The sequence below is a fragment of the Euprymna scolopes genome, chromosome 26, assembly GCF_053919585.1.
Source record: "Euprymna scolopes isolate OS-2025 chromosome 26, ASM5391958v1, whole genome shotgun sequence".
NCBI lineage: Eukaryota > Metazoa > Mollusca > Cephalopoda > Sepiida > Sepiolidae > Euprymna > Euprymna scolopes.
In genome coordinates this window covers 31,143,286-31,158,778 of record NC_136507.1, presented here as the reverse complement: position 1 = coordinate 31,158,778, position 15,493 = coordinate 31,143,286, and the positions used below count along the sequence as shown (strand labels likewise).

Genomic DNA, 15,493 nt, shown 5'->3' with positions numbered 1-15,493 from the left:
GTCAAAAGGTCTATATTCCAAATTTCAAGATCTATATTCAGACAAGTATTGTTGAATAGTACGGAGTGTTTTTCCTTAATGAGCTTTTTTTTTTTTTTTTTGTAATTTTTCAATTTTTCTTATTTCTCGGTTGAATCTGTGCAAGAAAGTTCCAAAGTCGTCTTGGTTCATCTGTTTTTTCTTTTGGTTGTTTTTTGAAAGTACTTTCGACTGAGTTTCAACAGTTGTTTTCAGGCAGTTTTGATTATTGTTTGTTTAAAATCTGGATGCTTTTATATGCTTCAGTTAAAATTACATTTAAATTTTTTGAACTAGTGAAGCGTCTCGTGTGTAAAAAATGACTATGGAAATTTCTTGCACAAATTCAACCGATAAATAAGAACAACAATTTGAAAAATTACAAAAAGGCTTATTAAGCAAAAACAAACACTCCGTGCTATTCAACAATGTTTGTCTGAATGAAAACATGCTGCCTAAATACACAATATATATATATATATATATATATATATATATATATATGTGTGTGTGATATATATATGTGTGTGTGTGTGTGTGATATATATATATGTGTGTGTGTGTGTGATATATATATATGTGTGTGTGTGTGTGTGTGTGATATATATGTGTGTGTGTGTGATATATATATATGTGTGTGTGTGATATATATATATGTGTGTGTGTGTGTGTGATATATATATATATGTGTGTGTGTGATATATATATATGTGTGTGTGTGTGATATATATATGTGTGTGTGTGTGTGTGATATATATATGTGTGTGTGTGTGTGTGATATATATGTGTGTGTGTGTGTGATATGTATGTGTGTGTGATATATGTGTGTGTGTGTGATATATATGTGTGTGTGTGTGTGTAATATATATATGTGTGTGTGTGTGTGATATGTGTGTGTGTGTGATATATATGTGTGTGTGTGTGTGTGATATATATGTGTGTGTGTGTGTGTGATATATATATGTGTGTGTGTGTGTGTGATATATGTGTGTGTGTGTGTGATATATATGTGTGTGTGTGTGTGATATATGTGTATGTGTGTGTGTGTGATATATGTGTGTGTGTGTGTGTGATATATGTGTGTGTGTGATATGTGTGTGTGTGTGTGTGTGATATATGTGTGTGTGTGTGTGTGATATATATGTATGTGTGTGTGATATATGTGTGTGTGTGTGATATATATGTGTGTGTGTGTGTGTAATATATATGTGTGTGATATGTGTGTGTGTGTGATATATATGTGTGTGTGTGTGATATATATATGTGTGTGTGTGTGTGATATATATATGTGTGTGTGTGTGTGTGATATATGTGTGTGTGTGTGTGATATATATATATGTGTGTGTGTGTGTGATATATGTGTATGTGTGTGTGTGTGTGATATATGTGTGTGTGTGTGTGTGATATATGTGTGTGTGTGTGTGTGATATGTGTGTGTGTGTGTGTGTGATATATGTGTGTGTGTGTGTGTGATATATATGCATGTGTGTGTGTATAAAGTCTAAAGAAGCTTTGAATATTTTATATAAAATAAAAAGAAATGCAGTTAAATATTTTATAATTTTGCAAAATAAAGTCGTAACAAATTATGTTTTACAAAATTATAAATTAAAAAATCAAAATAAAATTGTAATTTAATATTTTCGTTTCTGAATTTTTGAGTTGCAAAAAAAAAAAATGGAAACGATTCAACGCTCTTTGCATGTCATAAACACATCACACATTTTCAATTCTAACGACTATAGATTACTGGAAACAAAAAAGTAATAAGAACAAAAAAATTATTCTTTCCACCATTCACCCCCAAGAATCCTTGCCAAGAGACACCTGAAGAAGGTCGGAGGTTAAATCGGCCGAAATGTTGTGAGAATAACATCCAAGATGAGAACAATAGTTCGGACAATCTAAATAATACAATATTTTTTGTTACATTGGTGCAAGGAGAACAGATGATACACTTTGATCTTAGCTAACAACCACAAGGGTTGCACTTAGATCTAGACTAAAACAATACACTTTTTTTTTTTCTTTAATTGACTCGTCTCAAAGTTTATAACTTGTAATCCAGACCCGCAGTTGCAGAAATGTTGCCAAGTCTTGGCGGAAGAGATGTGTATCATGATCGGCACGGTACCGCATACAATCGGTAAAACGAAGATCTGTTGAGTAATGGAAAGATCCAAGGAATTATTGGAGCAATTCCAGTCCGCAAATACACCCAACCCTTTAGAATTTGGATGACTGACAAGAATAGAACCTCACCAACGACCATTTACCGATCTTAGAAACATAGACAATATGGCGGCCGCACATGATCTGAATCATGGAAAAAAAAACTCCAAAAAGCAATGAAATCTCCATGCTTTTGTTTGTGGCTTGGTCCCTGGTGTTGGTAGATACCATCTTGGAGTGTCCATGTGTATAGCCAAGAACTATGCCAACATTTAATATGAATTCGGGTAAAAAGTTAGCAAAAGAACAAAATGAAAGTCTTGGAAATTTTTTAACCTTTAAAACTATAAAAAAAAAAAACTTACTTAATTTGTATATTTTTTATCATTCGTTCGAAAACTACTTAATCAGTAAGTCATTTAATCATCTGCAAGCAATGCATCAACTTGCTCTCTCAAATTCACAATCGTTCTAATGCTAATTTAATGGATCATCAGTTGTTTACCATGAAACACTGTTTCGGGGATTTAAAAACACAACAATATATTAAATCATGGCTCCCCAGTAGTGTTGATCAAACACCACCTCCCTTAATCATGAGAACAAAAAATGTTCCAGATGTTGGATCTAGTTACCTACTCATGATTAATTTGGCTAACCTATTCATGTTACAAAAAAATGTTTTCCTTACCTGTGAGATTCGTCTCTGTCTCTAAATTCAAAATGGATATATTTTTTTTAATTACCAGTGTTGTATTTATAAGATTAGGATTAATCCATTTTACTACTTATGATCCCGTACTATGATTAGTACTTTATATATTTTCATTCTTATTTATTTATTAAAAAAAAAAATTTACATGCATGCATAATAAAGTGAAATATTGAAATGATAGCAGGGTCACCAGGTAGTAAGTGCCGTCTAAAAAATAAACAAAGTTTGGTAAAAGAGAAATTTGAGAAATGCGTAATTTTTAGTGTTGGAACAAGGAATCGGAAAATTTGTACCTATTTTCCAATGCCAAAAACGATTCTTTTTTGATTTTGTCAGAAACAAAATTTTCCACTGCTGGAAGTAATTTATACATCTATAAACGTGAAAGTGTGTGTGTGTGTGTGTGTGTGTGTGTGTGTGTGTGTGTGTGTGTGTGTGTGTGTGTGTCTGTACATTTCCCTACGCAATAACTCTGTTAATTTTCAGTCTACAGGCTCGAAATTTGATATACAGGTTATGGAGATTTGGGAAGATCTTTGTAATCTGTTTTCGGCCAGAAATTTGGCTGTTAAGGAGTCAAAGTTCAACCTTTGGGAACTCTACCAAACTCCTCCACCAATTTTGGGTATAAACAGTTGAAATTTTAGATATAGGTTCCTGGAACATGGATCTAACTTAATAACTTGATTTGAGCCCAAAACAATAAATGTTAAGGGATCATAATAGGGGTCAAAGTTAAAAAAAAAATTTATCTCTGCGGTTTCTACCAAATTACTCAAACACTTTCTGGTCCAAACATTTGAAATTTTACATAAAGGGTATTCAGAGGTAGGGCAAGCTTTTTAATCGGTTTGGGTCGAAAATTTTTAGTTACCAATATATAAATGTATGTATGTATGTTTGCATGTGTGCCTAAAACTTTTAACAGAGGCGACGGATTTTTACAAGATCAGTATCGTTTTGAAGTTCGACTTTTCTGACGACAAATATTGAAAAATTGGCTAAAAACATTAATATCTTAACCTTCAACTGGGCACTTTTCAACGGTGGGGGGTCGCTTTTTTCAACAATATTTTTGAAAGTCATCCTCTTCTTTCTATTGTCTAGCCTAAATATTAACATAAGTCACTTCAGGTTTGGCGGTGGTCGTAACGACAAAGACGTCAGGTTTTTTTCCCCAATTCTTTTCGTCCTTTGCGCTTAACACACACATCCAGACACCCGGGCAACGCTGGGCTGAAATGCTAGTATATCTATAAAAGTGAACGTGTCTGTGTGTTTGTGTGTATACATTTCCCTACGCAATAACTCTGTCAATTTTAAGTCTACAGACTCGAAATTTGATATACAGGGTACTGAGATTTGGGAAAATCTTTGTGATCGGTTTTCGGCCAGAAATTTGGCTGTTAAGGGGTCAAAGTTTAACGATTCGACCTTTGAAAACTCTACCAAACTCCTCCGCCAATTTTGGGTCTAAACACTTAAAATTTTAGATATAGGTTCCTTGGACATATGTAGTATTGGGAATCCTAGCTTAAATGCTATCTAGGTAGTTCGGAGAAATAGTAAGTTATATAAGTATATTTTCGATTCCCATCAGCAAGTTTAGAGGGGTCACAGAAGGTTAGGGTTGACAGGTGTCAACCTAGATGGAATGCACCGGAAATTAGGGGTAACAGGAATTGTGGTCATAGGTTTCTGGTTGGCGGACATGTGAGAGTTGGTTTTTGGCCTGCAGATGGAACAGACAGGAAATTAGGATCTCTCCGCGCAACCAGGGTCCATGATAGGCTTACCTTTTAAAAAAAAAAGAATTGAAGTTTCAAATCCATCTTGTTATCGATGCATCTGCAGCAGTAAACCACTCCCCGTGAGATGGAGACCAGCGACCAGAAGATATCATCCGCTAGCAAGGCAAGCAGGTATGTATACATTATTTGCGCATACACGTCGAGACCCTTCAAGTGTGTAAGGATAGAACGCACACACACACACGCCCACATAAGAAGACGCAGACTTTAAAAGATAATAACAAGAAATCATAAAAGAGAATAGCAACAGGAACGTTTATTAAGTAGAAGAATAAATAAATAAATAAGGACGTAAAAGACCTGGATCTAACTTAATAACTTGATTTGAGCCCAAAACAATAAATGTTAAGGGGTCATAATAGGGGTCAAAGTAAAAAAAAAAATTGTCTGCTTTTTTTTTTTTTTTTTTTTTTTTCTCAATATACACCTCGAAACACGGCCCTGGATATGACCTTAAACTATATCCAGTGGTGAGGCCCCAGCTTGCGGGCTTTAGGGAGTGTGGAGCCACCCTTTAATTGCCATTGCTCTCAGGTCTACTCTGACTCAGAGTTGTAGTGCCTGTTAGGGTCCCAACTATGGGTTGAATAGAAATCGACTTGAAAACAACAAATATATTCTATTAAAAAAAATTTTTCCTCAAAATCTTTGGATTCGGCATTAAATAACCTGAAAAGGGTTGATATGCCGTTAAACAGAAACAATCAACCTCCAAACACCCGGGCAACGCCGGGCATCCATGCTAGTATTTTTATAATTTTAAAAAATACGCAAATTAAGTTATAATAATGTTTCAATTCCTCTTTGAATTTTACAATGAAATTGATTTTCTAACATTTTGGGCTTTCGTAGAACTTGTGCGCATTGCGCAATGCTATCTGTTTTGTTTTGATCGTGCAAAGCTGAATCGGATACTAAACTCTTGCTTTTGGGGCTGATTTTTTGTACGAACAAGCTGTTATTTTGTTTTTTTTTTAATACTTAATTATTTGCAGACTATTATCCTCATCTTCTACTTGTTTTCACAATGTTTCAGCGAATTATTCCTCTGGCCTTCGTCAGTTTAACCACGACGGCATAGGAATGTCGAATCTTTCAACTACATCCACAGCAATTACTGCCTTCAATAGCTGTGGTCATCTCACCACGGCTTGGTCAACTAATCCTCTGACTGGTTTTGGGTGAGATCGAAACCGCTACCTCTAGAAATTGCTCGCCTGGAATCCTAGATTATTCCGCATCTCCATCCACTGCACCACGGGCCCCAAAGGGCAATCAAGGTTGGATTTTTTGATCTTATAAATCCAATTGTTCTTCCAATTGTTGGGTCTGTACGGATTGTTATATTATTGATGATAGTCCGAATAATTAAATAATAATTATACAATTTACTCATCTCCAAAATAATTCCAAACTAATACAATAATATAACAATTGGTATGGACCCGACAATTGGAAGAACAATTTATAAGACCAAATATCCAACCTTGATTGCTCTTCGGGGCCCGTGGTGCAGTGGATTGAGATGCAGAATATCTATGATTCCAGTGAGTTAGCGGTTTCGATCCCTCCCAAAGCCGGTCAGAGGATTAGAGGAGGACCAAACCGTGGTGAGATGACAACAGCTATTGGAGGATTTGACATTCCTGTCCCGTCGCGGTTAACCTGACAAAGGCCAGAAGAATAATAGGCCGAAACGTCGTGTTTTTTGTTTTAATTCAATATCTTTATTAATTAGCTTTGAAATAGTCCCAGAAAACTGATATGTATCTTTCAAGGGATTTTTTTCATGAATTTTTTTAACTTCCAAATTTAGTTTAACTTTGCAGTTTCTGACACCACTGTGAAAACATTTTCCATTATAACTTCTTTTTTTACGCCCCTTTGACTTGCAAAATAATTTCCAATGTGACGAAATGAGTGATCAATTTCTTTTAAGTTAGATGTATGCACGTGCAATTTAATGGCGGAAACTGATAGGGGAATATGGTTTTGGAAGCTGGCATATAATTTTTTTTTCCAGGTTTCCGATTACTTTTTGATTGTATTCGAAATAACTTCTAAAAAGAAAAAAAAAAAATATAACTTCTTTTTTTCTTTCTTTTTAGAAGTTATTCCCCTATCAGTTTCCGCCATTAAATTGCACGTGCATACGTCTAACTTAAAAGAAATTGATCACTCATTTCGTCACATTGGAAATTATTTTGCAAGTCAAAGGGGCGTAACTCTGTTTGACTAATATTTGTACCTATTTACAATGCCTCCCCACGGGACAGTTAGACACCAGGGTCGTTTTTTTAACATGGAGAAAAGGTACAAAAATAAAAAAATTGTCTCAGTCGTGAAGGACTTCTCCTTCACCGAAAGAGAACAAGAAATGGAAGTGCAGCATCTGATGAACGGATACTACACTTTGATCTTGACCAAAAGGCCAAGTTTGACTAATATTTGTAGATCTTACTTGTAAAGGGAGATAACTGTTATCAAATATCGTCTTCGTTTTGCAGGCCAACGTTTCCAGCAGTATTGATCACTTGATGAATTTGTTAGTAGACCCGAATGAAAGGCAGGGATATGCTTTTATGCGGATGAGAATTCGTCGAATGTGGCCCAAATGGATCGAAGCAGTCAATGGTCTCATCAGAAAACAAAATATGGAAAAACGGCCCAAGAAACGAGTAAGTTTATTTGTTTATTTATCTTTATATCTATAAAAGTGAGAATATGTTTGCGTGTGTGTGTGTGTGTTTTTTTTTTTTTTTTTTTTTTTACATGGAGGTCACCACTTATCAAGGCCCGGAAGCCACTCGGGGATAAGGGTTATTGCGTGTACAGTAATCAATGGGATAGTATCGTAGTAATCGTTAGTATTGGAGATTTGATAAAGTGTTTTACTTAAGGAGGCAGTTCATCAGGAATTTGTTTATGTTGGACTTGAAGGCATCCAAGTTGTAGTCAGGTGGGAAACAGACAAACGGAAGAGAGTTCCACAGTTTTGCACTTCTAAGAAAGAAGCTGCGTTCATTTTCTTTTTCTTTTTTTTTTTACAAGGTGGTCACCACTTATTAAGGCCCGGAAGCCACTCAGGGATAAGGGTTATTGCATGTACAGTACGTTAGTGTGGGGATTTAATAAAAGTGTCTACTTAAGGGGACGGTTCATCAGGAATTTGTTTACGTTGGGACTTGACGACATCCAGGTTGTAGTCAGGTGGAAAGCAGGCATACAGAACAGAGTTCCACAAACGTGCAGTTCTAAGAAAGAAGCTTTGTTCATGGAATCTATGTTTTGATTTAGGCACAGATAAAGAGTGGGGAAATTTTTTGACAGTGGTTTCAGCTAAACGGGTGTTTTTCGTAAAAGATTAGCGAGAGGGAACCAGAGATTGGAGCTCAGACGAGCACCTGCCATGGAAATAACAATAAAACAAAGACAGGCTTGCAACGTCTCTTCTGTGGGAGAGAGGTTGCAGGGAAGAGAAAGGGCATCCCCCACTAAGCCACGAAGTCTATTTTGTACTCTGTCAAGGCAGGATAGGCTACTTTTAGCAGCTCCTGCCCAGATGTGGCAGAAGTACTCCATCCTTAGACGTACTTGGCTTTTATATAGATAGAGAATTGCATCAGCAGTAAGATATCTTCTGGAGCGGTAGAAGGATCCCACCATTTTCCCAGCGACCTTGGCAACAGACTTGATTTCAGATCAGGAGTAAAGGTCAAACCCAGAAGCGTGTCAAACATGGAGCCTCCCCAAGATGAGAGCCATCCATTTCAATTGATGCCAGATGGGGATCAGAACGTGTGTGTATGAGGACACTTCACAACCAATATTTTTGATCTACAAACTTGGAATTTCATATATAGGATATTGAAACCTGTGGAAAAATTTTTTAATCAGTTTTCCTCCGGAAAAAATGGCATATAAGATGTCAAAATTGAAGAATTGGTACTTGGGGAGGTCGTCGGATTTTTATCTATTTGCTAACAGTTTCACGAATGTACATACTGGGCCATGAAACGTGACAGCTTCTTTATGTTAAGAATTAGTAGGTTTGAAAGCCCTTTTTAAAGATCGTGACAATGGTTATTGCACTTGACTCACTGTCTTTAGGTTTCAGTTTCGATCTCAGCTGGAGTATTTTTTTTTTTTTTTTTTACTTACAAGATGTGAACTGTTTAGAAAAAACACAAGACTTGCATGCACATTTTGTCTCAGTTGCTTTCCGTTTTTTTTTTTTCTTCATTTTTTTTTTTTTTTTTAAGGAATTTAACATTACATTTAATGCTGGGTACATCTTCTAGTTTTAAATCAAAGAAATATTTATTCAATAAATACAAAATTCAATATTTGAAAAAAAAAAAAATATGATTATTAGATTTAAATGTAATATATAAAAGGCTATATGTCTGTCTGTGTGTCTGTCTCCATATTTTCAAACTCTATCTCCTCCGAAATAAAAAGCCGCTGAGCAGCGCTAGGGGCCTTAAATGATTGGATTTTATACAGACTCTTCTTTTATGGGTCTTTAGCTGTTAAAATTATTTTTAAGGTTTTAAAAATATTTTTAAGGTGTTAAAAATATATTTAAAGTGTTAAAAATTATTTTTAAGGTGTTAAAATTATTTTTAAAGTGTTAAAAATTATTTTTAAGGTGTTAAAATTATTTTTAAGGTGTTAAAATTATTTTTAAGGTTTTAAAAATATTTTTAAGGTGTTAAAATTATTTTTAAGGTGTTAAAAATTATTTTTAAGGTGTTAAAAATTATTTTTAAGGTGTTAAAAATCGCTCAAAATTAAAAAAAATCGTTACACATTCATCTTGGGTTTTTTTTTTAAATATTTAATTTTTAATCAGTTCATATGTGTCACGTTGGTACAGTGGTAATATCACCGGCTTTGAATGCTACAGTTTCAGTTTCGATTCTAGCTGATGGCACCCAAATACTCTTTTTTATTTTACTTTTGAAATCACGACTATAATACTATATACGAAATCTGGACAAATTAAAATATCATATTTAAGCATATTTTACACCCGAACAAAAAAAACAAAAAAACACATGGCTGACAGTAGATAATCACAAGAAAACTCGATAATTGCTCTTCATCTTTTCTAAAACTGTTCTCTCACAGACGTGATGTTGCTAGTCTCAAACTCTATTATGTTATGTGTTTGTTTGTTTTTTTTTTACATAGGAGTCACCACTTAGCAAGGCCCAGAGGTCACTCGAGGACAAGGGTTAAAGAGTGTACAGTAGTCAATGGGACAATATCATAGTAATTGTTAGTTGTGGAAATTTGATTACTGAAGAGGAACGGCTCATCAAGAACTTGTTTACGTTGGACTTGAAAACGACAGTCATGCAGTTCTAAGAAAGAGGCTTTGTTCATGGAATCTGTTTAGGTTTAGTCATAGATAAAGAGTGGGGAAAATTATTGATAGTATTTTCAGCTAAACGAGTGTTTCTCCTGAAAGTTTTGCGAGGGGGGCCATAGATTGGAGCTCAGATGAGCACTTGTCATGAAAATAACGATAAAGCAGGGACAGGCTCACAACGTCTCTGTGAGAAAGAGGCTGCAGGGAAGAGAAAAGGGCATCCCCATGAGACTACAAAATCTATTTTGAACTCTGTCAAGGCAGGATAATGTTTTTCTAGCAGCTCCTGCCCAGATGTGGCAACAATACTCCACTCTTGGACGTACCTGGCTTTTATAAATTGTCTGATGTATTCCCTGCTCCTTTTGTTTCAGCTCGTTTGACTCCTTGGTCCAATGGTCTCCATCAATTTGCTGTTTTGATACCTCATTGTAATACAGCTTCCTATTCCAGTAGCTTATTTCCAAGAACTGTACGCTTGTGAAACTCTTTTCCTGCTGACTGGTTTCCTCCCACCTATAACTTTGGTTTTTCTTTTCAAGACTAAGGTCAATAAGCATCTCCTGTTTTTATTTTGTGTTTTTTTTTTTTTGATACCCATCTTCCGATTGTGGTAAGTCTTTACATCAATTGGCTTCACTCTTTGTCTGGAGCGATTTCCATAAAATAAAAAAAAACATATACTGTGTAATAATACTGAAAAGATCATTGAAACTGAAAACACAAAAAAAATGTATGCTGTTATTTTGTCAACAAGTACACGACAACAATTAGGAGAAAGAGAGAGACAGACACAACTCTGCAGTCACTGCTACAAAGAAGAAAGAGTGAGATGACCTCTACACATTGTTAAAGCTATTAGAATTATTACTACTACAATGTATCAACAACACTTTTGCTACATATCAACCATCTATTTAGTTTTCAAGTTATTTAATGCCGAATTCAATAATTTTGGGAAAAAGTTTTATGGTTAAGTTCTTTATATGTTTAAATATTTATTTGTAGAGTTTGATTTTTTTTGGGGGGGGGAGATCTTAAGAACTTGAAGCATAAAAACCTTTTTTCAGAATTACTGAATTTGGTATTGAATAACACAAAAGTATTGATATGCCTTAAAACAAAACAACCAAACCAAACCAAACACCATGAATAAATATTTGAAAATATAAAAGAACTTGAAGCATAAGAACTTTTTCCAAAATAACTGAATTCAGCATTAAAAATGATTGATAGGCCGTAAAACAACCAACACAACCCTTTTTTAAAAATTTTTTAGAAGAATCTTTTAATGTTGAATCCAATAATTTTTTTTAGAAGAATCTTTTAATGTTGAATCCAATAATTTTGTTTTAGAAGGATCTTTTAATGTTGAATCCAATAATTTTGTTTTAGAAGGATCTTTTAATGTTGAATCCAATAATTTTTTTTAGAAGGATCTTTTAATGTTGAATCCAATAAATTTTTTTAGAAGGATCTTTTAATGTTGAATCCAATAATTTTTTTTAGAAGAATCTTTTAATGTTAAATCCAATAATTTTTTTTAGAAGAATCTTTTAATGTTGAATCCAATAATTTTTTTAGAAGAATCTTTTAATGTTGAATCCAATAATTTTTTTAGAAGGATCTTTTAATGTTGAATCCAATAATTTTGTTTTAGAAGGATCTTTTAATGTTGAATCCAATAATTTTTTTTAGAAGAATCTTTTAATGTTTAATCCAATAATTTTTTTTAGAAGAATCTTTTAATGTTGAATCCAATAATTTTTTTTAGAAGAATCTTTTAATGTTGAATCCAATAATTTTGTTTTAGAAGAATCTTTTAATGTTGAATCCAATAATTTTTTTAGAAGGATCTTTTAATGTTGAATCCAATAATTTTTTTTTTAGAAGAATCTTTTAATGTTGAATCCAATAATTTTTTTTTTAGAAAAATCTTTTAATGTTGAATCCAATAATTTTTTTAGAAGGATCTTTTAATGTTGAATCCAATAATTTTGTTTTAGAAGAATCTTTTAATGTTAAATCCAATAATTTTGTTTTAGAAGAATCTTTTAATGTTGAATCCAATAATTTTGTTTTAGAAGAATCTTTTAATGTTGAATCCAATAATTTTTTTAGAAGGATCTTTTAATGTTGAATCCAATAATTTTTTTTAGAAGGATCTTTTAATGTTGAATCCAATAATTTTTTTTTAGAAGAATCTTGTAATGTTGAATCCAATAATTTTTTTTAGAAGGATCTTTTAATGTTGAATCCAATAATTTTGTTTTAGAAGGATCTTTTAATGTTGAATCCAATAATTTTTTTTAGAAGAATCTTTTAATGTTGAATCCAATTTTTTTAGAAGAATCTTTTAATGTTGAATCCAATAATTTTGTTTTAGAAGAATCTTTTAATGTTTAATCCAATAATTTTTTTAGAAGGATCTTTTAATATTGAATCCAATAATTTTGGAAAAAAGTTTTTATGCTCCAAGTTATTTATATCTTTAAGTCTTTATTCATGGTATTTGATTTCATTAAGTTGTTTTGTTGAGGAAAATTGTTTATGTTTTAGACTTTGCAGAACATGATTAAGTTTTGCAAAGAGTAAAAAAAAAATAATGACATCAATATTTGGTGCATTTTAGGTCAAGAAGCCAGTATCTTCAGACAGTCTGATCAGGTAGTACCAGTTGATTTCATCCTGAATATGGAGAGATGCTACTATTTTACTCCTCTTTCTCCAACTATGGTCATCATCATAGGGTTTCACTCCATCCAAAGGTTCATCGTCAGGCAGTGTTTGAGACATCAGGTCCGCATCAGAGCATGCCTCACTTTGTGGACAGTCTGTGAGGATGTGTGTGACAGTCTGCATGTCAGTGCATGTGCAGGTTGTTCCGTGTTTTGGCAACCTTCATTCAGGCCCGTTTGAGTGTCACCCACTCTTTCTGGAGGAGTTCAAAGCCTGCCGGGAGGTCTTCTTTCGGTGTCAGAAGAGTCTTGTTGATGTTTGTTTCGACTGAATTATTCAACTAACGCAGCTGGAAGGACACTGGTGTCATTCGTCCAATTGCCTGTGACAGTGGCAAAGTTCTTACAAGATGGGAGTCACTACAGCACCTCTTCATATCAAAATAGGGGATTACGATTGTTATGCTCTGTCTTTGCTATCACCTCTCAATGAATCTGCAGTAGAGTGGAGCAATTCCAGACATCCTGTCGAAAGATGGCAGGTTGGTTGATTTCAGGTTGCTGGTAATTATCCTGCATGTTTGGTTGAGCTTGATGTCGACCTTTGCAGTATGTGTGGAACAAGCTCATGCTACTGTGCTGTATTCTGTCCCGACTATGGTAAAGGTGTGTTAGATTTTTGGAGGGGGGGGGATAAACAAAAGTGTAACATCCAAACAATTGAATAAACTATAACTTTGCGCGCGTATTAATAATTTGTTCCTATGTTGTGTTTCAGGTTCTGATACATTTGGGTTTACTCACGAAGCAAACTGGCTGGAAATTTGCTGAAATGCAGTTTAAAGGTAAGAATAGTTTCACTAATGTTACGACAATTAATAAGAAAAATCAGGACTTTTTGAGGGTATCGGAATTGGAAAAATTTGAATCGATTTTCCGATTCTAAAAACGATTCTTTTAATTTATTTTATATTTTTCGTTGTTTTTGTTTAAAACCTAGTTTTCCATTGTTGCTACAAATAATTAAAAATAATATTTGTTGATTTTAAATGACTAGTGAAACTAAAATATATATATATATATATATATATATATATATATATACCCCCTCACAAGTGTATTTTTACGTTTGTGAAAATATCCACACATATGAGTTTTTATGGTAATTCAAAGATTAAAAAATAAAAATAAAAACAACCCACTTAGGATGAGTGCCGCATCAGTACAGTATATATTCGGTTTAACGTCTGTTTCACATGCAACATGTATATTACAGCTTTTAGAAATTGATTTCCAAACTAACCTCTGTCCAGGTCTTCATTTATCCCTCTTTCTATCCTATCACTTGCTTCCATGTTTTCTTTGATCATTCCCTGACAACTGACCCTGCTACCTCAACTGTTCTATCGACCCAAGAACTCTCATCTATATTTTTGTGATCAAACCAACAGTCTTCTTCTCTCGCAGGGAAGAAATAGTTTTGTCCAATATTTGTATAAGACATGCACACATAGCCCACTACTTCCTTCTGACAAATGAAGATCCTCCAGAATGCATGTCATGCCAAGAACACTTTACAGTAAAGCACTTTCATCTAGTTTGTGGCGATCTAACACATATCCGTCTAAATTTTTACAATATCAATTACATAAAAGAATTAGTTGAAAAAAATAAGTCCTAACACAATATTAAGATTTTTGAAAATAGTAATCCTATACAAGAAAATATTGTGACATGACCATTCCAGGAGGCAATTGGGCTCCCCAATCAGAATTCGAGTTTAAGGATGTTTATAGTTTAAGTACAATGCCCACGACCCCCGAGAGACTTACGAAATGCTGGAGAAGCCGGGCAGATATGAGTTCTTTTTATTATTTGATTATCATTTGTGTGCCCGGGCGACAGCAAAAAACCTTCCAGAGAGAAAAATTGGATTGTGATAATATCATTTTTTTTTTTTTTTTTTTTTTGTAAATTGTACTCCAAAAATCAGAAATTTTGTAATTGTATTCCGAAAATCAGAATTCGAGTTTAAGGATGTTTATAGTTTGAGTACAATGCCCACGACCCCCGAGATCGTGGGAGTGACCTTTTTGGGGCATGAGAGTGCTGGCAGAACTACAGGTGCACACGGTGCACAGCGAACCTCCCCTAGGGGTGACATAACTGAATGCAATTGGCCCAGAAGGCAGCCCCGGTCTCACCCCTTCCCTGAGTATATGAATGGGTCCCAGCATCGAAACGATCAGTTAGAGAATTGACCCGAGTTCAGAGCAGAATCAAGCACAGCCGAAGAGTCGCCACGCCTCTCTCTTCCCATATCATTCCACTACGATGCCGAGAGAAATTAACCTATTTTGGACTCAGTGGAGTCTGTCAAAATCAAAATTGAACTATGGACAATTGTCCATAACTATATATAATTGTGTATTTTATCTTGAATTCAGTCAGTAGAATAGAGAACTGAGTTTCTTTTGTGTGCATGAAATTGCTTTCCTTCTAGCCGACAGATTGACGAAGTGGCAACATATCAACCCGATCGTGAAATTAAGATCAACCAAATCAATTGACGGGTCCTGCCATGTAAAGATACCTTGCTTACCTACGAAGGACGGGTCACATATAATTTTAATCCAATTTAACTTAAACCTGTCTTTAAAAAAAATCCTACATTTATGTAACGAATAAAAAAAAATCCTACATTTATGTAACGAATAAGAAA

The 15,493-nt window shown here is 34.2% G+C and overlaps 1 protein-coding gene across 2 annotated transcripts in view; it reads left to right on the top strand.

Annotated features, from left to right (window-relative positions):
- LOC145247967 (alpha-1,6-mannosylglycoprotein 6-beta-N-acetylglucosaminyltransferase A-like) overlaps positions 1–15,493 on the top strand; it is a 322,486-nt gene that overhangs the window by 269,592 nt on the left and 37,401 nt on the right. For both annotated transcript variants that reach the window (XM_080109617.1, XM_080109616.1), the window contains exons 8-9: positions 7,224–7,394; positions 13,550–13,616. In XM_080109617.1, the coding sequence (XP_079965743.1) occupies positions 7,224–7,394; positions 13,550–13,616 (238 nt within the window). The remainder of the gene's footprint in view (positions 1–7,223; positions 7,395–13,549; positions 13,617–15,493) is intronic.